The sequence below is a fragment of the Monomorium pharaonis genome, chromosome 2, assembly GCF_013373865.1.
Source record: "Monomorium pharaonis isolate MP-MQ-018 chromosome 2, ASM1337386v2, whole genome shotgun sequence".
NCBI classification, from domain to species: domain Eukaryota; kingdom Metazoa; phylum Arthropoda; class Insecta; order Hymenoptera; family Formicidae; genus Monomorium; species Monomorium pharaonis.
Genome location: NC_050468.1, coordinates 32,034,832 through 32,059,425, shown reverse-complemented (window position 1 = coordinate 32,059,425; position 24,594 = coordinate 32,034,832). Strand labels below are relative to the sequence as shown.

Here is a 24,594-nt window from a genome sequence, read left to right as displayed (position 1 = left end):
ACGGAGAGTGTCGTTCGGCGAGTTTTTTTGACGTCATGGATCTTCACGCGCAGACACGGCGGCGAAAAGAACTGTAAAAATATTGTGCGCTCGCACTCTAAAATTTCTTCGGGCTATGGGACAGAGAAAAAAGGGAAAAGAGAGAGAAGAAAGTGGTGGGCGGCGAAGGGCAGAGCTCAGCGACTTTATCGCTTATTAATCGTGCGACTGTGATCGATTATCTTGAGTGAGAATGGCCATTTCCACGTGGAGGGTAGCAATTATGCCCGGTTCTCGGGCTATTATTACACCGGAGAGGGCCTCCACCGAAGGAGCGGTCATGGCCCGCGTAATCGCGGCGCGCTGTTAAAGGCGAGCCCGACGGACGGATCGCGCCGTCCGTGCACTAGGCCGAGATTGATTTATAAAGTATTAATTGCTGGTACATTGGGCGGGGAAAAAAAGGATCGAAATAGCAGTGGGCATCGCTGGCCTCTCTCTCTCTCTTTCTCGCGCTCTCTCCACTTTGGCCGTGTAATTGAAAATAAGGATGAGCTTTTACCGGTAATGTCAGAAGGCCCGGACTCCCGCTGTGCACAGGAATAGCAAACGCGCTCATTTGGAATTATTAACGACGTACAGCTCGTCGAACGACCCGAAGCTAAAAGCTCGGGCGCATCTTAACATGTACTGTGATCATGTTTCAAGAATAATAATATCGTGATAACAATAGTACGTATTTCGTGCTGCATTACACATTTTACGGTTTTTTGAGGGTGAGGAGGGGGGGGGCGAATCTTATAGATGCTTGTTAGCATCAGTATTATTAAGTTGATCAATTTTATATTATGATATTGTTATTATTCTGGTTCAATTTAAGAGTTGCGTTTCAAGACCGAAACTAACGGCGCGCGGTACAAAGAATTAAAACATGTGTGTGAAATTACATAATAGGTATTATTTGGGCACTAAGATTCTGCTATATGTTTTAGAACTTTTCTCTGTTTCAGTTGTGTTATGTCACGGTGTAATTCTCTTATTAATACATTTTATTTTCTGCGATAATACTAAAGCCAGATTTATCAACTATTTATCTGTTTAGCGATTTATATATTTTGATATCATAAAAATTATAACGAATATATTCTTTATTTTGATTAAATTGCTTTATATTGGCAAGAGATACTGTATATATTCAAAATAGAAAAGTATGTAAATTTTGTATGTATATATATATATATATATATGCAGATGCGTACGGGTGTATCATACATAACAACGAGGGAATTCTACAGTCAAGAAATACGTGGAATAACTTTAAACATTTTCAAAATTTTAAACATTGTCTGAAATTATATAATTTAGCTTGTATTTTTATGCATCTTGTATATTTTTATTGTAAGTACGTACGAAGAATAATTTTTTTTTGCTCATTGGGTTTAATTACCTTAAAAATAACGGAGAACAACAAAAACATACCTACAATTAACATTTAAAAACACAAAATTCATGATGCTCAAATCCCAATATTTAAGCGACGTAAACAGGTGATGCATACTTCCCTGTATGTGCTGTTCATCACATTATTTGGAACATAAATCTTCCCTATGCAACAACATTAAATATGCATCGTTATGGAGGAAGCTAAAGGAAACAATTAATGAACAATTACGCTGCAATTTATGATTATAGCGCTCGACGATATCCATCATGAGCTAATGCTGCCTATAAATAGTTAGCCAATAAATTCAAAGTATAAAGGAATCCGTTGATTGCAGGACTGTCTACCGTTATGTCGCATATTAAATTATATACTTGTAGATACTAACATAAATTATTACATATTATTTGACTTGTATTTTCTATTTCTATTATGGACACAATTTTTATTGACCTGCCTATACGTAATTACAGATTATCAAGTGCTTATGATATAAGCAAACGCTCATACTACTATTGCTAAAGTTATTAAAATAAATAAAATACAAGTGACAAGAAATCTCTCCAACTTTCATTTTATTTATCTTAGATTTTCTTTCTGCTAAGGTTTGCCAAATGAATAATTAGAAATAGCAATTACTGCGTGTGCAGGTAGTAACAAGTATTCAAAAAATACATTTAATTTTGCCAATAGGTTCTGATTACAATATAAGTCAACTCAATCCTTAGACTCAACGGTTCATGCTCTGATTCTTATACTTGTAAATGCATGTTTTTCACCTGGTGATTATGCGATAATTGTAAAAATAAAAAATGTGCACCTATGCTACCTAAAATGCAACGTTCTTATAAAAGAAACTACATATATGCGTAGTACCCTTATTAATAATTTTTAAACTGATGAAAATCTGGTGATAATTATATCTTTCGTAATCACGTAATCAAAGTTAAACTACTAAATTTGTGCTTCGCTAAAATAAAACTAATTTTGTATGTTTTTCTGTGTCGACACGTTGAGATATTATCGGTTGTACGGTCACACATAATAATAATTAAATCAAAGCTCTATTCCCTTTATCATATAATCGATCAAAATTTTCAAGAAGGCTGTACAGAATGATTCCTTGCCTTTAATTTGAATAATCTCTCGCAGCTCCCCGTCTGACTCGTCTGACTCGTTATGAGAACAAGCGCACAGATTATCCGGGTATTAACCGCGTTCCTGAAGATCAGAAGATAGATGTCGTCGGGGGATCTTTAGGTTCAAGTTTCGCCGGGAAAAGTTTCGACGTTTTCTTCATTTTGCTCTACGCGCACGGTGAAGCTCGGCAAGCCGCGTAATAAAAAGTTTCACATGCATTAAACACGCGTCTCCTTTTATTCGTTATCGCTACTACGCTGCATGATGCGATTACGCGACATCGATAGATCGATGGGTGCTGATGAATTTGCTTACGAATAGGGCAAGGGAAGAGGGACTAAAGATGCCCTACAGCTGCGTTCGAATTTTGATGAGTAACGATTCTATCAAGCATCGTCAAGAAGCGATCGAGGTGTTAATAAGAAACTTCGGGGGAACAAAAGAAGTTAATTAACACCTTTACCAGCTGCGTGAACAACCTGTCGCACACAAATTGGAAAGTCTTGCAAAGAAAGTCATCAACAAGAGTAGAGTATAGCAATTGAAGTTTTACATTCTTCGATCGCGTTACAAGAATTATTTGGAATTGATAACTTAGCTCTTTCGAGATTGTACGGAAAAGCATTTAGTTTATTGCATCAAAATATTTTTTTCTATCCAAACTTCAATTGATAATCTTTTAGATAATAAAATTAAAAGTCGGATATATTATTTAAAAAAACCTTTTGATCGTGTAATAATCTTTTACTGCAATAAAAGAAGTTAACTCAAGATTTGCTGTATATATTATATTTTTTTGTGAATCTTTTGATACTTCTTTCGATAAAAACAACGCTATTACGTTACTCATTGAAATAACAATGAAAGTGAACCTAACGGGGTTAATACGATGTCTAAACGTAACGATGATTGCGCAATTCTCATTTACACACATGGTATTGGCGAGGTTGCTAATTACTCATTAGCAATTACATGAAATGCATCGGAAAAGACCGTAATTCCCGCGCCACCAACGTGAAACTTTGACTTGTATTAGTGAGGCAATAGCCGGTTTACAATTTACTATCTTGCATATCACACATGCGATTGCTGGCAATGTGTCCACCGTAATGAAGCACATAAAACGACGAACAGAATACATTTGAGTATTCCGACAGCGATCAATAGGACACAACCGTTCTACGCGGAGAATGATTCATTTCAAAATACTCTTATCGATCATTCTTAATCCGCTCTGCTGCTCCGAGCTGGACGGATATTAAACATCAAAGATTTAAATGGAAATGATTGCGACAATGTTGCTCAAAATAAAACCGATATTGTTCCATAAAAAATATAGTCGGTCTTACAAGCGAGATTCTATCAAATATTAATTATAATGGAAAAATAATGTCCACATAAAATTATTGCAAAAAAATCTATTAACTTTTTTTAAGAATAACAATCCCTTAAAAATTTTTTAATTATAATGGGGAAAGAAAAGATGATATGTATATAACAAACTATCAATATAGTCTAATTCTCCAGTCTACAAATAAATATAATGTTAAAAATATAAGCAAGCATTAAATTTATTGTGTATTAAATTTTGCGAGCGCGGATTATTCTATTTGTCCTTAACGTTTGTCGGTTTTTGTTTATTAGTTTTGTTTATTCTTATGGTCATTACACGTTTACTTAGCACTTAAAGGGTTATAATATTTAATTTTTATATAATTTTTAAAGAAAATTGTTCACACACATTGTTCTCGAGTTTATTACTCTTAAAATGATTAAATTTTGTTTCTAGTTTCTCTCTCTCTCTCTCTCTCTCTCTCTCTCTCTCTCTCTCTCTCTCTCTCTCTCCTATGCTTCAATATCCGCTAAGTATTAACCGTTAGAATCATCTTTCGTTTAGAATGGACTATTAGAGACAAGATCCGTAAGGCTATTTCGTCTCACTAATAATCCATGAAGCGCTTTCGGAATTCAGATAACAAACGACACCGGCGCTACTCGCGTCGAACTCACGAGTACAAATAAAGGTGACTGAATTATAGATGACCGACGGTATTAGCCATTCGACCTGTGTAGCCCTCCGAATGCTCGTGCGGTAAATTGAAACGTTACACCGCTCGGAGGCGCGACTTTAATCCGCGCCAGCTCGTCGCTGATTAATGCCATCAAATCGAATCATCCGGCCGTAGCTGCATCTTGAGGCTACACACGCCGGGACCTCCTCTCTTCCTGCAGTCCTTCGCCGAGAGATGATTGCCTCTCCTTACACACGGTATCAGCGCTCTTCTTTCATCTTCGTCCCGCGAGGAGGCCCGTGGGAGCGGCATTACCCGACCGCCTCTTATAAGTTTGTGTGCATGCACGCAACTCGCATATAACAACCTGAACTGAAATCTATGAATATCTGGCGTAAAAGGGGTCGGCCGAGTATCACGAATGTTTTCACATTTCATTTTGAGACGGCTAATAAATGTCAGGCGGCGCTTCTGACGTTTCTGCTAATTGAAAGAGATTGATTGATGTATTATTCATGATCAGTTATTCATAAGAAGGGTATACGAAATGAAGCGACTAATAGAATAATTTATATTTCCGGATTTTTTATTATTTCTCTTTTTTTTACGGAAGAGGACGTGGGTCTCTTCGAGAGCGCAGCTATCTACGAGCGAATATTTTTTAGGACGAGAGAAACGTCTCTAGACATCGAACGCGTGGTTGCGTCCCATCATCGCGGACACTTACGCGCGTTCGCTCGTAAATAGGGGCCGATATTCAACGCAATAGCGCGATTGCACAAATATATATATTCGCGACTTGCGTCACCGTAGCGCCGTCCGTTTTTCCCGGAGCGCGACGTTATATTAAAGAGAAACGAACGAAACGAGTTTACGATACGAGAAGTTGGGAGTAGTAGGAATCGTGCGAAGGAGTATCCGATCAACGGATTGCGATATATACAAATATTATGCCAGGCGCAATGGAGGAAAATGGCTTTCGTTTGAAAATGACTGCCGCGCCGGACTCGAGACAAATAATCGTGACAATTGCATGAGAGACGACGGTTACTTAACCGAGGCCTACGTGGAAACGTGCCGGGATATCGCGACACCCACGTCGGACGAAAATAGATTTACCTAACGACGCGTTCGAGAGTACGGAGTCTCGAGTGAATTTGACTAATATCTACTAGAGAGATATGAAAAGATAGAAAGAGAGAAAAAAAGAGAAAAGGAGAGAGACTAGGAAGAATCGTTAACTCGAGACGTGAGAGCTGCGTAAACACTTACGCGGATGAATAAGTTTTAAGACTATTGGAAAATAAGTGCAGTATCGTGTACCTTCGTAATATCTCGGGAGATAGTGCACACGGCCTATCGTAAATTTCGTACCCGGAAAGCCGTTGTCTCACCGTTATTTTCATAGAATCGGTTGGTGATACTTTTTCTTGCGCAATAAATAGAACTGTTTGACGATCTTGCGTACACTCGCGGGTTAATTTTGCTCGGAATCAGAATGCGGAATTCAATGTTTGGAAACGATACGTCGGAGTTCCGCGGTGGTTATGCTAAATTATACGATTGAATTCGATATAACTTTGATAAATTCAATTTTCCGTACTACAAACACGGAAAAACGTGTCTTACGTCAATCGTCACGTTTCCATTCGCCGCGGATAAATATAGAGATCATTTTTGTGTGTGCCTATATCATTCAAAACTCTGAACTCACCCGAAATTATATATGGTTTTAATCTTCGCTGTAAAATGTGTGGTGCAAGTGTAGAAAAGATATTCGCAACTGTTTGCATTGTCAAGATCTTACACAGAAAAAAATTAGTCTCGAATGTGCAATCATCGTTTCATGTATAAACAAGAATATAAAATTTTCTTTCAAAAATTACAAATTTTTTAATACTATTATCAAAACGGTATTGTGCTCTTTAGACGACTATTATAATATTGAAATAAAAATATAATATTTTGCTGAAATTTGAGATTATCAAAATAAAAATATGTTTTACTGAAATTTGAGATTATCAAAACCCTTTAAATAAGATTTTGTATTCTTGTTTATATACGAGACAATGTGTGATTATAATAAGAATTTTTATTCGATTGAGAAGAAAAATATCAGATAAAGAATAACAATATCTTCAAACGGAGAATTAAAATCTTTTAATACTATTATTATTATCAAAACGATCGTATATCGTGCCCTTCTGACGACTATTACAATATCGAAATAAAAATATAATATTTTACTAAAATTTAAAATTATCAAAACTCTTTAAAAAAGATTTTATATTCTTATTTATATACATGAGACAATGTTGAATTAATACTAACTTTTTTCTGTAAATTTTATAAAATTACCGAACATTCTGCATTAAATTTTTGGTAACAAAGATTTAATTTGTTCACTGTTCATTTTTTGTCATTGTTTAATTTTCTGGTAAGTTTCGCAGTTTCTCGAAATATGTGGGAAAAATTTGCACATATAGAATCGTATTACATTATCATTATATCATCATTCATAAGGTATGGATAAACGTTTGATCGCCGACTAATATTTCGCCGTGCCGTGACCGGCGGGGCAGACAAACGAAAGGAGACAGGGGTGACAGAGACGGGAACACGGGAAAGAGGAGGGGGGAGGGAGGTGGAATCCTCGACGTGGAAACGTCGATACAGATTTCCGTGGAACTTGATCCCGGTATCCCGGCATTTATTCCACTTGTCTCTCGAATCAGTCACGACGATCTTCACGATCTTTCGTAGGTGCATAAATCACGCGGGAGAATACCCGCGGCTGTTCCGTCTCGCGGCGACCTTTCGATCGAGCACGGGTCTCGTTTGCGGAATTTATTGTCTTACATCACACGAAACCGAGCGTGTGTATGCGTATGCTTGTGTCTTGTACGTGTACGCGTATGCGTTTCTGTCTGCCTGTTACGCCGAGGAGTACCGGCTGGTTTTTTCCCCTCCCCCCGTCGTGTCGTCGTCGATGTGATCCGGCGCCGTCACGAAATCGTCGATGTCGTTAAATTGATGTTCTATTAAAATTCCGATATTCGCGAGAGCGCGGACGCGTCGCGCCGCGCCGCGTCGCGTCGCGCCGTCTTGCCGTAGAGCCACGGCGGCGTAAAGGCGCGAGGTTAAACGATGGACAGGGCGATAAGGCTAATGAGCTGTAACGATCCTTTCCCCGCTTTATCCTCCCCCACCTGCGACGGCGCGCAGTTAACCTTTTATCCGTGTGCGATTTTCAAAGACCTTGTTAAACGGCGACTTTCTCCGCGAGAGCCTTGCCTAATTTCTTAGTGCCCGGGGATTGGACGAGCGTCCAATCGCGTTTATGGGCGAACATACGGATAATTGTTGCGCATAACCCGGGGTTCTTCTGTAATTGGCTGCCCTTTATCGTCCGCCTTTAATAGCGGTTTGTTGAGAGTTAGAAAAATAAAAGTGTGTATGCGCGGCGATGAATACCTGCGTGCGTTCTGCTGCGTAATTTACATTTATAGAGTACAGTCACCATGTACAACTAACTTGGATAATGTTTGACACGGCGACGTGGATTGTTATTAAATCCTCGTAGTTTGTTATTTTTTTTGTCAACGAGATCGATCGCGCGTCACACGTAACTAAACGACTTGAACGACTATGTTACATTAAAGGATTGAAGGAAAAGTTCATCCTCATTATCAAGGCTATCATAAGGCGATTTAACGGCACGCGGAGGCAACCCGTGATAATTAATGAACATTATATTAGCATATTAATCCTTTACGTGGCTGTTCGCGTATAATTTATAAGAAGGAATTTTCGGGCGATGAAACGGCGGGAATGGGAAAAGAAATAATCACGTTCTTCCTGTGTTTCACTCTGTGCATCCCCCTCGTTCCCTTCGATGCCGCAAGAAATTCCAGCGTATTTGCACGCAACTCGCCTATTTATCCCACTCGCGATCGGCCTACACGCGCCCAGAATGCACTCACATAATGTAATTATGCTAATGGCCTATACGGCCGAGGGAAGGCGATATTGGGATGTCCCCGCACGTCGTACCGTGATCTTGGCAATAATTATCGAGAATGACCCATCAATCTCACTCAGTCTTAAAAAAAAAAAAAAAACGCTCTGTACATCAAGGGTAGATTTCAACTCGTAGAATCCGCTTCATTCTTATGTCGCGACAAGCACTATGTTGCGCGTAATTATTTAATAGAATTTTTAATATATAGAATTTTGGAATAGAATAAGATTTTCTTTTTCTTATACATAAAACTATATATCTGGTTGAAAATTTGAAAATGCACGTTCCATAAAAAGTTGAGTATAAAAAAGATCTTTAAAATAAAAAAAAATTATACGAATTAAGTTATAATTAACATTTTTTCTCTAAATTCTTTTTTCCGTGACTCTTTAATTTCAAGATTGAAAAAGATTTTATAAAAAAGAAACTTTTACACGGAAAGTTCATATTATATCATTACAATGGATTATTGCACTATTTTTTTAAAATCAATTTAAAACTTAGAGAATCTATTTTAAAATAATTTTTTGTTAATTTTTGGTTAATAATATTTTATCAAGCTACAAAATTTTAAAGTAAAAAATATATATTGAAAAAAATATTCAAAAAGTATTCAATTTGATTAATTAAAAAAGAAAATAACGATATATTTAAAATTCTATTGTTTCTTAAAAATATATATATATAAATATATAAACTTTTGTTTTTTCTTTTATTATATTTAACTTGTGAGAAATAAAAAATTACAAGCGTTTTAAAATTTTTGATCAATACATATATGATATTGTTGTTTATGTATTATATTATATACATATTATGTGCATTAGGATAAAATAATTAAAGTTAATTTTGCTTTACTTGTGGACTTTTCAGATTAAAAACAAACTTATATCGCTGCTAATATTAAACTATTTAGTCACTGGTAATTTTTTTTGGCTGAAGCAAAGAATTAGCAAATAATTCCGATATAGAAATCGATATTTTCTAATGATACGGCTCAGCCAGCTTAATATACCTGCTGTTTTAACGGCTTACATGCATGTTATTTGAATTTATTATTTACAAAGTGATCAAAATTATATTTTGTTTATCAAAAATGTCTTAAATTTGCTTGTGGTTGTTGCTAGTTTTTATTAATTTTCTTGGTTAGGGTCAAAATGAAAAACAGCTTCACGATTCACGCTAAATATCGAAACCGAAAGATCGAAACCGGTGCGAAAAAAATCCCTACATGCCTAAGTGGTGGAGTCGCAAAATTGATAGATTAACCCTGAAATCATTCCGAACGGAAGTCAGATATGACCGCCGCGTTTGCTTGAAAGGCAGTTATTCGAGGTATTCCCCACGAAAATCATAACAGCGAATCACGGTAATTACTTTACGTCGCCGGTAACCACACGGGGCTGCTATACATTTCCATAAACTACAATTACTACTAACTCGACAATGTATATACGGTAAGATTTGGCCGAACCGCCGCTTTTGTTACGCAGCGGACCGTCGACTCGGCAATTACTCGGGCGCTCGTCGGGTAGCGACTTTTGAAAACAGCCATCTGCTTAGTGAAAGTACAACGTGCAATCCCACCAATTTCTTCGCTGTCACTTTCGCATCGCGGATCCGTCCGACAGGCCGTAATTTGTGCGACATGCATCTATATATGTGAAACACACGTGGAAGCACGAAGCAGATCGGATGTCCAAGCGGACAATGGGGTTTAAATATTGCATTGCAGCGTATTGTTTATCAAACAAGGGCCACTTATTATTATTGGTAACAACTCGTCGTTAACGTCTCGCCGGTGCGTAACCGACGCAGTCGCGAGTGGAAAACGAGGCGTGGAGTTTCAATATTTGCGTAAGTATATTTTACAATATATATACACGGGAGAGGCAGCCTCACGCGCGCGTTTACTCGAACGTAACTCGAAGCCGCGTACCTTTTTCTCGCCCTGTTATGCGCCGCACGCTCGAAATCACTTCACATCTTTTAACGTACCGCGAGCGAATTTATGCGCGCATCCACTTTGGCGCCTACGTGCACACGGCAGACAAGCACACGGCGGACAGAAATATACGAATACGTATTCAGGAAATCTCAGGCAGTTTCCGCTGCAACCTGCGCAGGCGGGTATTACTTTGCTGTAAAATTTAAACGATGGCTTGAATAGCGTGGATAAAGTCTGTGGGGCGTTAATAATTCGTGAGTGATACGTGAATGAACGTGAGAACGCCGCATAAACGGCGATTAGCAAGAAAACTTGATATATACTTTTCATACCTCTCTATTTGTAATGACGTATTTTAATCGCGCGTCGATAAAAAAAAAGCTGTAGTAAGATATTCTTGTGTTTATAACGTTTTCGATATTATTTTACATTATTTATTGTACTTTTATAATCTCACGTGTATTGCACATTAATATTTTGAAATTGTTGTGCATTTCAATTTTGCTCGCTTTTATTTATTTTACTGTTATAAAGGAGGAAGTTAATGTAACATTAATTCATTTTGTATTGATAAAATAAAATCAAACGGCACGATGTTTCGAAATTACCTTCATCTCCTCGATAAAGCGAAATTATTATATTTTTCCGTACGTCGAATTCCGAGAACGAACGCGATAATATGTAAACTTCAATACACACTGCTAATATTTTCCATCCGAAGAAGCAAGTACGTTTTAAGGCGAGATAAACCTCGCTATGACACGAATAATGCTAAGAACAAAATGAGCATGGAGATTATTTCGCCGAAAGTCCAAGAGTCCTCCGTCCACGGATATAATCCTTTTTACGCCTCCATCGTCGAGGTTTCTCCTCGAATCGGCGTCCTTACCACGCGAAGGGAGGCGTAAAGTGTGCGATTTACCGAGTGATATCACGAGTCCAGCGGAAGGCAGCTTTTTCCAGTCCTGATGTAAATGGTGAGGATTAAAGCTGCAGCCCGCGCGATTGCGCGCGTGCGTATCGCGACTATTTCCATTAATATCACTCATTAATAATAGCTGCTGGTACCGCTGGCTAATTGAACACGTCTCTTAGAGCCACGGGCAGTGCTTCTCCGAAAGATAATTATAAACGCGCGATGCGTATTTTTATCGGGCTGTGTACTCGCTGATAAGTATCATTTGCGCGATCGCGCCCACATATCGCGCGTTTCGACCGAGGAAAATAATCAAACGAAGATTGGAGGCTGTAACGATCGACAGGCCTCAGAATTAAGTATCGACGTTAATTACGTTTAATGTTAATTGCCTCCGGTATCACCTGGTATCATAAACCGGCCTGATATAAAATTCTTTCTCATATTGAATTTGCGTAAACGCTCCTATCTTCTTTTACGCTACCTACGGTTCTTTTTGGTTCTTCATATACGCACATATGTACATACACACACCAAGCTAAGATTAAGTCCATTTATTTCGAGATCGAAATGTGTTTATCAAACAGAAGACGTTTTTGAATAAACCGGTACATAGACGTGAGTCCGAAAGTTATCTTTGCACGAAATTAATTAGAATCTAACAATATTAATTACATAAATCTTCTTTATATCTTACTTTTTACGCAAAAGAAGCTTTCAAACGATAGTAAACAAGTTGATTTGTTCTCTAAAAATCTATTCGAGCTTGTTACTATCGTAAATTAATTCTTGCTGTTATCATTAATTATAATTTGAGATTAATATATACTACTCAATCCATTAAATCATTCTTTGTCGTCCGTCTCGCAACGTCGTATCAAACACATTGCAAGTTGCGTCGAAGCCTTTTTAATTTCTCTAGCGCGAGAAAAATGTTAGGGGTGTTTAAACTACATCGTCCATCACTTTTATCGGAATGTGAAATATTTTTCGCAGAGGCCCGAGATGGGAAGCCTGTCGTGCGCTTTTCTGTGCACGAAGATGAGAGCGGAGGGATCGTAAATCGCGATGGCTGCTTCTAGGTGAATGGGGTATATGACAGCATTGGTAGGAGAATGGCGCAGAGAAAAGTCATGACAGAAAACAATCTCGATGGCATGAGCCACTTCAAGCTTCTTCCGCTAGCCTACGAGCTTTTTCGAATAAAATAACTTTCTTACAGAAGATGGCACCTATATGAGAATATTAATAATAATTTCTAAATTTACCGCTAATTTACTGAGTAATCGCAATATTAGTGATTACTCTAATGACTTTTTTTTCAAATTATAATGCAACAAATAGATAAGAATAGTTATTCCTATTGTAATAATATTGTACATTATATATACAGCATATAATACAGCTATTATATAACTATGATGTTGTCTAATTAATCACGAGAACATGCATGGAAACTTACAATTCGTCAAAGATGAACGGAGTCCTCTCTAGTGTCTGAAAAATTACAAAAGAATACAATTAATATCAATAATAAAGTAGTGAAAATTATATATTACAATATTAACCATAGACATTTGCAAAAATAATTCAACGTATTGTAGATACGTTGTATTGTATTAATATATCCAAATAAACAAGTAGTTTCCCTATACAGAGACCGCGCCGTGTCGGTACTTCCAATGAGTCTTACAAATGTGGTAATCGTCGGATCGAGGACGACAAATCAGTCCGCGACAAATGGGAACATACTTATGGCGACACTTTCTTTATGCTAATTCTCCAAGTAAATCGCGCATTCGCCGTGATCCGTCGCGCTCTTTACCGACAGAAAGCGGCCGTAGGTAAAGGCGCACTGTGCGGCGATATTGCGACAAGACGATAGGAGGTGACGTGGGAGAACGGGCATAGAAGAATGCGTAATTGTTTTGAAAGAGACCGAGCTTCGTCGCCGTCACCGCCACCGCCGCCGCCGCCGCCGCCTCCTCCGTCATCGTCGTCTTTCGTGTGGGATGTGTGAAAGGCGATCTAGCCTGCCGACGCCGAGCATAAACGACGAGGACAGGTTTCGTTTCTTTCGCCGTCCACATATCCGCCATTCCGACCTCTCTTTTAACGCGATCCCGGTGCATGCACGAGCGCAGAAATTGCCAGTCCGTAATGGATCGCCGAACGAGCGGTGCATATATATTTTCGATTTATCTCGAAGCTAAAGCCGACGATTAATCAATAAATTTACTTATTTAAAAATAAAATATATTAATGGAAAACGAAATAAGAAGGTTACTTGATAGAAAAATTGAAAATTTATGTGATAATTTGTATAAGCGTAATGTGATTGTTTTATGTCCACAGTTAACAAAAAATTTGTATTAAGTTTAACACATATCGCATGTCTTAAACGACCTATTCAAATTTCTGTTAATTTAACATGAGACGAATGTTTTGGAAAGTAATATAAATATTATGTAAAAAATATTTTCGACCTAATTTGGAAACAGAGTGTGGAAACATATTTCTTTAATAAAATTAATATATATGATATGCTGACATGTACGTTTTATTCATTAATCTTGGAATTTAGTATTTAAAATTACATTATTTTTATGTTATTTGTTTTTTTATCTGTAAATTGTATTATTTTAACATTGAGAAATGTTGAATATTAATTTGACACTAAATATTTAAATAACGTAATCACATTATGTTAAACTAACTTGAATATGTTAGAAATTCAACGATTGGTTTTAACATAAATACAAAATGTTTCTACTATGTTCTGACGAAATACATTAAACTACTGCAGGTTTTAATATTACAAAACTGCATATAATAAAACAGATTTTTCTAAAAGTCTTTAATTTTTCCACGACAACTTATTATAAACATTTCAGAACTTGTATTACATTTAATAATTTAATAATTGAAACATTAATTTTTATCGCTATAAATTGAGACATTCTAATAAAAATCTTATTCGCATGTGTTTCTAGAAGTCCTACAAAGTCCTCTGTGATCAAAGATGTAGAAAAGATAGATTTTCTCATTAAAATTTTCTCGCATTCCCCCTTTAAGATGCGCTCAAAACCGAGAAATTTTTCATGGAGTTTCTGTAATGTTCAATTTATGTCGAAATTCCGCGGAGATATTCGAGGAGGAATTTTCAACCGCACGAACATCCTTCGTCGGCGTATTCGCTCCGTGCTGTTCGAAATTTTGAAACGAGATGCATCTCGTTCGTGAGAGGCAGTCGAGTAGCGGCATCAACAATGGGGATTATCAGCATTGGCTGATCCGACTTCAGGTTGATATTGGTCCCTCGAGCCCCGACATATTGTAATCACGCGGATATATTGTGCTCGTGCAATGTACGTTCGTCTCCCAGCATCTCTTCTCCCCCCCCGTTCTACACTATCCACCGACTCACCCCGGGCAACCTCTTTCGGTCTCTTTCTTCGCGTTCGTCCATTTCCTCCGGTCTCTATCCCCGGCGCGATCAATGCTCTCCTATCCTACCGATAACTCGATAATATTACACGCGAAAACCGCTTCCGACGTGCTCGCCCAGTCAGCGAGCCACTTGTGCGAGCAAATAACCAGTTATCGGAAAACCGATTTTATTTTCGAGGAGGAGCGGTGGTCCTGATTTTTTTTCGCTTATCCGCGCTACTCAACTTGTTTTCCTCCTCCCCCCCCCCTCTCCCCTTTTCATCTTTCTCTCTGGTCCTTCCTTTATTTTTTTCTTTTAGTTTGATTCTATATACCCATGTACTGTAGGGGACAAAGATTGGCGCAATTAAGGTTGAACGACGCAATTCTCTTTCTAAACGTGGAAATTCACGGTATCTTTTTTGTCAATCCTTTGATTCCTGTTTCCATAGCTGTGTTTTCAAGTACAGAGAATGAAAATTATTTGAATATTTTTCCGATTACAGTATTGCGTTATAGTTATCTCTTTAATATTAATTTTTATAAAAAAATAAATGTATTTCTCTAATGTTTATAGTATATTATATATTAAATATACATTTAACGAATTAGGACAAGACAGTTTTAATTTTTCTAGAAAGAAAACTTTGAATCTATAACTTTTATAAGAAATATTTCCTGTAATAAAATAAAAGAGCCATAATAAATTATTAGAGAAAGGGCACAGAAATATAATTGAAATAAACTTTTTAAATTTGTCTAGAAAATAATACGCTGAACATTATATATTTATTTAACATTTTTTAAAAATATATTGTGATTAATATTTTAGGTCCTAAAAGAATCAATGATAGAGCGGAACCAACAACTCTCCGAATTGAAGAATCTTTTCGGTTATTTAGAAGAGCACCGTTCTTTAAAGAGTTACGACGGTTTGAAGACATCACGGTGAGTTTGCACAATATATTTTAAGATACACGAAACTATTTATTAACATAGTATTATTTTAATTATCAATGAACGCTATAACAAACTTAGTTAATAGAGAAAAGGGATGATTGAACACGTATAATAATGAAGAGAAACGTGAAAGCAATTTGTTTCCTAACGTGAGTAAAATTTAACCTAATTTAATCGATCCTATATCTTTCACAATAAACTAAACTACATGTGTCATTTATTTATAATTATAAACATTAATTCTTGCAATCAAAAGATAATTTATTACGGTTTATAAAAATTGTAAAAAATTTTATTGACGTGCATTTGCATTACATTTACATCGCATTTATTTATTTTTTTATTGCAAAGGTATATAGATACGTATGTAATTTCGTAAAAACCGACGCGGTTATCCGGGATCGAGACATCAACGACATAGAAAGGAAAGAATCAATCGTACCAATTGAAGATTGATTACGTCGCGCGTCGTTGTGTATCGACGACCGAGATTTAGCGCGGCAATGCAATTTCTTTGTCGTCTTCACTTTGTAACAGGACTTTTGCGCCTCTCCATCTTCAACGCATCCTGGATCAATCCTTTCTCCTTCGATACCGGATCTACTACGGGTTTCGCGACAAAACGACCCAAGCGTTTGAACAGTTTGCTGCAAGATTAATCTCAGATCTTTTTTGCCGCATCAGTCTTTTTGATGCGTTATTGCTTCTTTCCCATAATATTAATACATTTAATTTATGGTGTAATTTAATGTTATATTTATCTGATATCTTAGAATAAAATCTGTAATGATTGATACAATTAATCTCATGGTGCTAACGAAGAGATTCAGAAATTATGTTAAAAATAGTATATAAAAAATAAAAATATCAAGAAGCAAGATAACTGGATAAACTAATGTTTTTAAATTTACAACTGATTAATTCCATTCCTCGTAAAATATAGTAATTTTAAAATGATAAATTTGGAGATTATACAAGGCAGCAAATTGGATTTAGGGTCGCTGATATTATTACCTGTTATTTCAATTAATATCAGTTAATTTTACTCGTGTATCACGATTAATCAGGCCCGTCTCTTGGGGAAAACATCATACACCTATTTTCGGCAACGATGTAATACTATTATGCGCGAGATGCGATTGATTATCTGGGGATTGAAAGTATATATTTAAGCGTGTCTAACATTTACATAAAACATAAATCATCAATAATTAAGTTATTAACGATAAAAAAATTTTCAAAAAATTAGATCTAAATTATATGATTCTTATCACACTAATATTTTACTGTCATACATTTTATAAAATTGCTATACGGGAATTTTGAAGAGAATTTTCTTCTGTTTCTGTCCAAAATCTGATGATATTTATGCCCAATTATAATAAATTATAATTAATTGTAAAAATTTGTTAAATAAAATAAGGATGTTTTGATAGAGGAAAAATCGTGAACAAAAATGTAATAATAATAATTTTAATAAATATTAAAACGTAATAAATTTTAGCTCATATTTAGTGAACATTTATTAATACGACGATTATTTTATTAATAACTTAAAATGTCAATAAAATTTTTATGTAACAATTTATAAAAAAGCTTAAATAACGTAAAAAACTATAGTTTGCTTTTAAAGTTAATAATAAAAATATTGAAAATTTTGATTTAAATTTTAAATATTAATAGTATTTTTCATATGAAAATTAAGAATTTGAAATAAAAATCTTCTGGTTATCATAATTCGGCTGCTTTAAATAAAATATTTTAAACTAGTAATTTACATTCTCTGGGTTGTGCCTCTCTTTGCAACTGTGGAAATCTTACTTGAGCATACGTACCAGATTAAATTGACTTGATTATACTTCTGTCATGCGAAAGTTGCAACTATATATACACTTACAACTATATACCGTTTGGAATGTCTTTACTGACATAGCACTGATTATGACCTGCAAGATTTTGCGATAAGGACAATAGAGTTATAAACTTGTCAAGCTGGATGTAACGATTATACACTAAGATATAACGTAAAGGCAATATAACATAGATACATTTTTATGCAAAATGTTTTACAATGTATTATATCACTGGCTTTATCGTGTGCATTAAAATTCCGTTAATTTTTTATTGCTATAAAAATAAAAATAAAGTTAAGATTGCCCATTTTGGTCTACAGCAGATCTTGAGATGCTAAATATAAACTTTTTCTAATACTTTAATATCTTTAGCTTATATAAACTGTGCGCTGATAACTTGGTCAGTCTTGAAACATATTTACTAGCTAGATATCGATGCTCAGAAGCATCTCTAAGTTCTCTTCTTTCCCCCAAAAAACTGTATATAAATAATTTATTGCGAAGCATAATACCTCGAGATACGAAATTAGATCATTTCGTGAGGGCGTTTTCCCAATTCGACTACTGAGACATATGGTATTATTTTTTGTAACAACAAATATATCTTAAAAAACATTTTTCAGGCGTGTATATACAATAATAGTTATTCGACCAATAAATGTTTGAAACATACAGTTAAGATTGTTCATTTTTGAGTGTTGATTTTTACTGCTAGTAAAAGAATTTTCATACTCTAAATGCTGGCACTAAATTTTTTGCATTTAATAAAATTATACAATAATCTTTGTAAGTATATAAATCTTAAATTAATTAAAAACTACATAAAAATTTCTAATTAAAAATTCCAAATGTAATACTATACACGCGATCGTGTTTAATTTTTATTACACAGATACGCCACACGCGGCTATTAATTTAGCTTTGTAAACGAAAATAACCCCAGCTGGCGATTTTAATCGCGTGGACTTTTGCGGCGTGAATACGCAACAAAAATGATTCAGAGGGTCATGCAATTTAAACGCATACGTGCACGTATGCCCTCGCCGTCGATAACGCTTTCGACGTCAGCCACGTCAACTCGTTTCTCTCGAACGTGCGCATAAATCCCTTTATGAGCGTCGTGTCACGAATTCACGGCTTGTCGCCGATTTTATTGCATGGCAGATTGCTCGGCGTAGTCGCGGCTTTTACGCCGCTGGATAGAAGTATCGAAACTTCCGGCATTCCGTCTGACGATGCGCGGGAGAGAGGCCCCGCGAGCGCAAGGTGCATACGCACGGCGGCGTGTCGAACGTGTGCCGTGTGCGCGCCAGACGCATGCGGTATAAATGCGTATCCTTCGTAATGTACGGACGGAACGTCTCGAATTTAGTCTGTCGAAGCGCGTGACGACGTTCTTTTAACGGGTTGAGTGGCTATATGTTATAAAGTTGATATTTCCGTACTGATAGGACGCTTACGGGCGATTTGCGACTTTATGGACGCTTTGGTCTCGTAAGCTTCTCTTACGTGTCATCCGAGATTTGTTGGCGAATAATTTTTGAAAAAATACTCGAAGAGCAAATAAAAGAAGATCTATTGATAATTCCTTGCAGGATGAATTGTATATAGTATCTTTGAGATATTAGAAAGATAACATATTTTATACGAATATTTAGTTCGGAAAGTGGGCCAAATATTTCTTTTCTTGCTTACAGAATATATAGGTCAGTTTTGTTTAACAGTCGTAACTATACAAAGCTACTAAGATAATCGGTTAATATTATCTACTTTCGTGACGTTGTATTGCGAAAGAAGTGGAACTTTTCTGTTTCATACGTGCCTTTCGATATCGGACGCAGGACGATGGATACGGGAACCCGCGTGACTTAAAGCTATAATTCAACGCGGTGATAATTGTCGCGAATTAGTTCTCTAAATCAGTCGTACACCCTTACATTCTCTGCCTCTGTTTCCCTCTTCCTCCTTCCCCCCATCCCCTTCACTCGCACTTATCGTCGATAAATAGCGGCTCTTTCCTTTCCCTTGATCGCGTGATCGTTTGGCGTAAATAACAATTAAATAAAACTCGGGGTACGAACTCGCCCTCATTTCCTGTCTACTTTTTTTTTATCTTTACCTACCAGTGAATTATACCGTTGTCATCATAAATTCCACTTACCCGCGATACGCATAGCGACTGATAATTAGATGAAACATCAGTTCGCGAGAATTTCGTCTGATCTCATTCATTTTGTCACTTTTCTTATTTTGGGTTTTTTTTTCTTCTGGATCATTGCATTTATGTACTATCTCTTGAGTAGTATTATTAGAAACAAATTTTGAATTATAATTTAATAATCGAATTAATTAACAAAGATTAATTGCTGAACAATATATATATAACGATCCGTGTACAGAGATCTAAATTAAATAGGTAATGTATCGTCCTAACGTGCCAATTTATATTGATAATAAATCTCGCATTGCAATTCCGGATAATATAGATAAATTTCCGATAATTCGGGGCGGAGCGATAAATTTCTTCCGAAACGTGCGATCGGATGCAGGTGTATTACAGGTGCAATACCTGTCGCCAGGTATGATCGCGCACATGGGGCAGGTGACTGCCGACAGAATCATCCCTTGGTGATCTGAAATTGATCTTGATCGACTGACCTTGTAGTACATAGGCGCCAAATTTTGATAATCCTAATGTGTTCATCAGATTACCGTTGTGTTGTTATTGTTATCTGAAATTTATTCGCAGCGCCAACGTGACGCAAATGCTGCACGCGTTTTTGTGCCGACATGTACATTAATTGTCAACACATCTACATAATCTCGACAAACGGTGGTGAAAATGGTAGTAGAAGCAATTGTTTCATCCGCGACGAAAAATGATATTGATTTGTGCATCAGAGACGATTATAGAAAAACTGTAAAAAGTAGCTATATTTATGACGTACATTATTGTCTGTATTGTCATATGAATGTTTGCACGAAATATGTTGATTGATAATACTCGGGGGAGACACGCATAATTTTCAATATCGCCGAGTCTCGTAATCCAAATTATGTACACGCATGTTCTCTCGTTCCTTATTCATTATATAACTCTCATTCATACTCATATCACTCCCATTTCCTTTCCCCCCTTTCCTCCCTTCTCTCTATATCTCCTTCAATTCTGGCAAAGTGTATGATTATATAATCCCCTTACCCCTTTTTATTTGGAAATATCCAAGTATACAGGTGTGAGACATGTACGTAACGGATTCCACCTGCAATACAACCATGCAGCAGTTAACTCCTAATTAAGAGTATCGCTCTTTATCGTTGATCGTTCCGTAGCGATCCGCCAGACGCGCTCTACTCCGCAGAATTTATTCACACACGTCGGGCTCGGGTTTAGCATTAACTGCGACGTGTGTACCGGCGCGATAAGAATCGCAACTCCATTTTTCCCGCGTCGAAGTCCTTTAAGGGGGGAAACGATTTTCATCATACGACACGTGGAAAAAAATGCGAGCGCGTACGCCGCGCACGGTTCTTCATAGGGGAGATTAATTTTAATGAACGCTACGCGACGAGCAGCGTAGCAACGGCGGAAAATACTTTACATAACACGGCAGAATCGCCGATTTCTGGCCCGGTCGTACGTACAAATCTGCTGCCTGTGAAACAATCATTATTCCCGGCAGATCGTCTGCGTTATTGAGCAAGAACGGGACTTCCGTCGGGGAATCAGATACCACCGTTCGCATGTGCAACGCGGTCAGATGCGCGCGATGCACACCTAGGAATCCACCTATCCTCTCCGCGTACCTGCCTGCCTGCCTGCCTGCCTGCCTGCCTACCTGCGATTCCCAGCGTGCATCCGTGTAGGAAGCGCACGGATTACAAAGTGGATATTGGCTGCACGAGCTGCATTCTCTATGATCTGTGCCATAGTGCAGATGGACCAAGTTTAAAGGCACCTCCACAACGGCCGCACGCGCGACGATTTTAAAATCAAGCTTTCGAGTGAACTTCGCAGGAAGGCGCAAACGTTGAAACTTTACAAGCTAGTCTCTTGATATCTTTCATAAATTCCGATTATTTTCGTTTATCGACATAAATCATGTATATTTCTGCCTTGGTAAAATAAATCGAAGGTAAAAAAAAGTAACGAAAACCGTTAAAGCACGTGTGACGGAACGATAATTCTTTCTTTCTTTTTTTTTTTTAATTAAAAGTTAGTGTTTTTATATTTTTGACATTCGTTGACTTTCGTTGTGCACGTAGCCTGCAATTAGAATCGGCCGACACATGTGAGCTCTATCGGAACGTAGAGCCTATGGAAATTGGCAATTATCGCAACCCATAACTAAAGGTCTTAGTCGTGCCATGTTCTATCGGGGCATAAGGTCTGCACGCAGTGCCGGGGGTCGGAGTGCAGCAGGGCCATTACGCAATAATTAGAAATTAAAAAGCGCCGTAGTGTCTGCGCTTCCCCCCATCGCATTTAGCTATCTCTACCTAATGCACCACCCTCCCCGCGTTAGAAGGTCCTCCTTCATCCTCAGATCCGGTATATCCCCGCATCCACGGTTAGTTCGTTGCAGTTAAGCGTATCGTCAGCTGGCGAATTGCATTTCTGCAACGACGTCCGTACGGGTTAACGAACCCACACCGCCTACTACTGTCTCCCCTTCTCCACATCCTAATTTCTTTTACGATGCAGAACATCGAAGAGGAGAGGCAAGGACATCAAATTGCCGTCCAGAACTGCACGCAGGTAGTAGCGGCTGGTAAACATCGCTTGAAGAACTGACCTTCTCCTCTTCAAGTCTCATTATACCTCGGTTTATCTTCCTGCGGCGTAATGCACGGCCGAATGAGAGACCGATGGCTTTCAACAGCTTCCAATAAATCTACATTTTGTACGCACAATTGTTCGCTGCTCACAAGCTTCATATCACAAGTCATTTGATTATGTACTATATTTATATATTTTATTATATAATTTTATAATTTTTTTTGAAGTATACATATATCACTGACATATGTTAGTAATTTCTTAATGTTTCTGAATATTAAAATGAAACAGTAACAAATTAAATATATAAAAAAGACAATTTATTTCATGTTGCGTTTTATAAAATTTTACTTTGATTAAAAGAAATGTTAAGCAACAATTTTATTTTTTATAGATAAGATTTATTGTTTTATTTTATCAGTCTTTTTGGATTCAATGTTTATCTGAAAATAGAAAAATTTTGGTAACTATTATCATTTTAAGATATCAATTATATTTTTTGTAAATAGGCATAAAAATTCTAGTTTATATTAATTAATTTTAATTTTAAATAGCGAGTATTTTGGGATGTGAAATATAATTCGATGCTTTCTATAAATATAATCTATTGATTCATCGTTTAACAGATAGACACAAATGTGATCAGCATGTAATATGCTTTCGCCAAGACCGTGCGTTAATCTCGACGTTAATCTTTCTAAGTAGTCCGCAGATGGTAAACAACTCTATGATTTATTACAAAAAAGTCCGCGAAATAGGAAACCGTGCACGTGCTGGCGCATTTTCATCTACAATTGTGCATGCGATATGAAAGGCTCGCAAGTTGCAGGAGTTATCCATCTGTCCATGGCATGGTTTTTATGTGGGAAAGAACTCTCCTCCTTGCTCGGAGTAACGCCTAGGGAACTGGTTTCTACCTTCGCCTTCTCCTCGTTCCTAGATCCTTTACCTCGGACCTTTCTCCTTCCTCGTCACGAGAAAAACGTCTCCGCGAATCCTGAATTTTATGAGTTTCTAATGAGAAGGGGTTACATTAGCATGCAGTGCAATCGCGCGAACAACACTTTGTATCTCTCTTGATACGTTGCACACATAAAAAGACGAACAAAAACCAAACTGTTTTTATCTCTTCGACAAGTGGAGAAGAATGCCTTTCAACTTTCCGAGGATTTTATTAAGAATATAGTATATAATTTGCAAGCGAATAATTTCGACAATCTGCAATAAAACTGAAAACTTTTTTTCATTATTTTTACGTTATTGAAAATATAATAAACGGAAAACTCCATGAAATATTACAAACTATTGCAAACTAATTGTTGTACTTATGTGAGCTATTTCTTTATATATACTTAATATAATATAATTTACTAAAATCGTTTCTTAATATTAAAGTGCAATAAAAATTATATTTAATGGTAAAGAAAAATTTGATATATAATGTTTTTTTAGCAATTTTATATGATTTTTATAAATATCCATAACAAAAAATATAATTATTTATGAATTGTATTTTTTTAAATTTGTTAACGTTTTAATATATTTGTTACATCAAACAATAATTTTAAAAAAATATATAAATTAAACATAAAAAATAGTCACATTTTTGACGGAATTAAATTACTAATTTGTGTGTATATATGTGTGTAAATTATTAAACAGAAAAACATTTTTTATCAAAAAGTTTATAACATTAGTAATATTTATATATTTTATATTAAAAATTGGAATTTTTTATATTTAAAAATATATTATCACTAATATAATTCATTCAAAATGCATAATTAATTCTTATTACATTTTTATTAAGAATAATAAGAATAAAAGTAAATCGCGTATAATAAAAAATTTAAGAAAAGATTTTATCTGTTCGAACAGTATGCGATATATCAGTTTTGATCGTATTAATTAGCTTCATGTTAATACATGACAGCGATTAATTAAATGAAACGTTTTAACTTACTTTCAATTTTTTCCATATTAGCTTTTAATTTAAATACTTAATTTTAATTCCCTTGTAAATCGGATATCGATATCGAGTGCAGGTGTATTATATCTCGTAACGTTGCTATAAAAAATCTTTCTGAAACACTTTACTCCTAAATTAATAATTTA

At 36.3% G+C, this 24,594-nt stretch overlaps 1 protein-coding gene across 2 annotated transcripts in view; it reads left to right on the top strand.

The window, feature by feature from the left end:
* The window catches only part of LOC105839886 (UPF0489 protein C5orf22 homolog), a 639,614-nt gene that overhangs the window by 500,817 nt on the left and 114,203 nt on the right, over window positions 1–24,594 (top strand). For both annotated transcript variants that reach the window (XM_036283061.1, XM_036283060.1), the window contains exon 6: window positions 15,719–15,834. In XM_036283061.1, coding sequence (XP_036138954.1) covers window positions 15,719–15,834 — 116 coding nt within the window. The remainder of the gene's footprint in view (window positions 1–15,718; window positions 15,835–24,594) is intronic.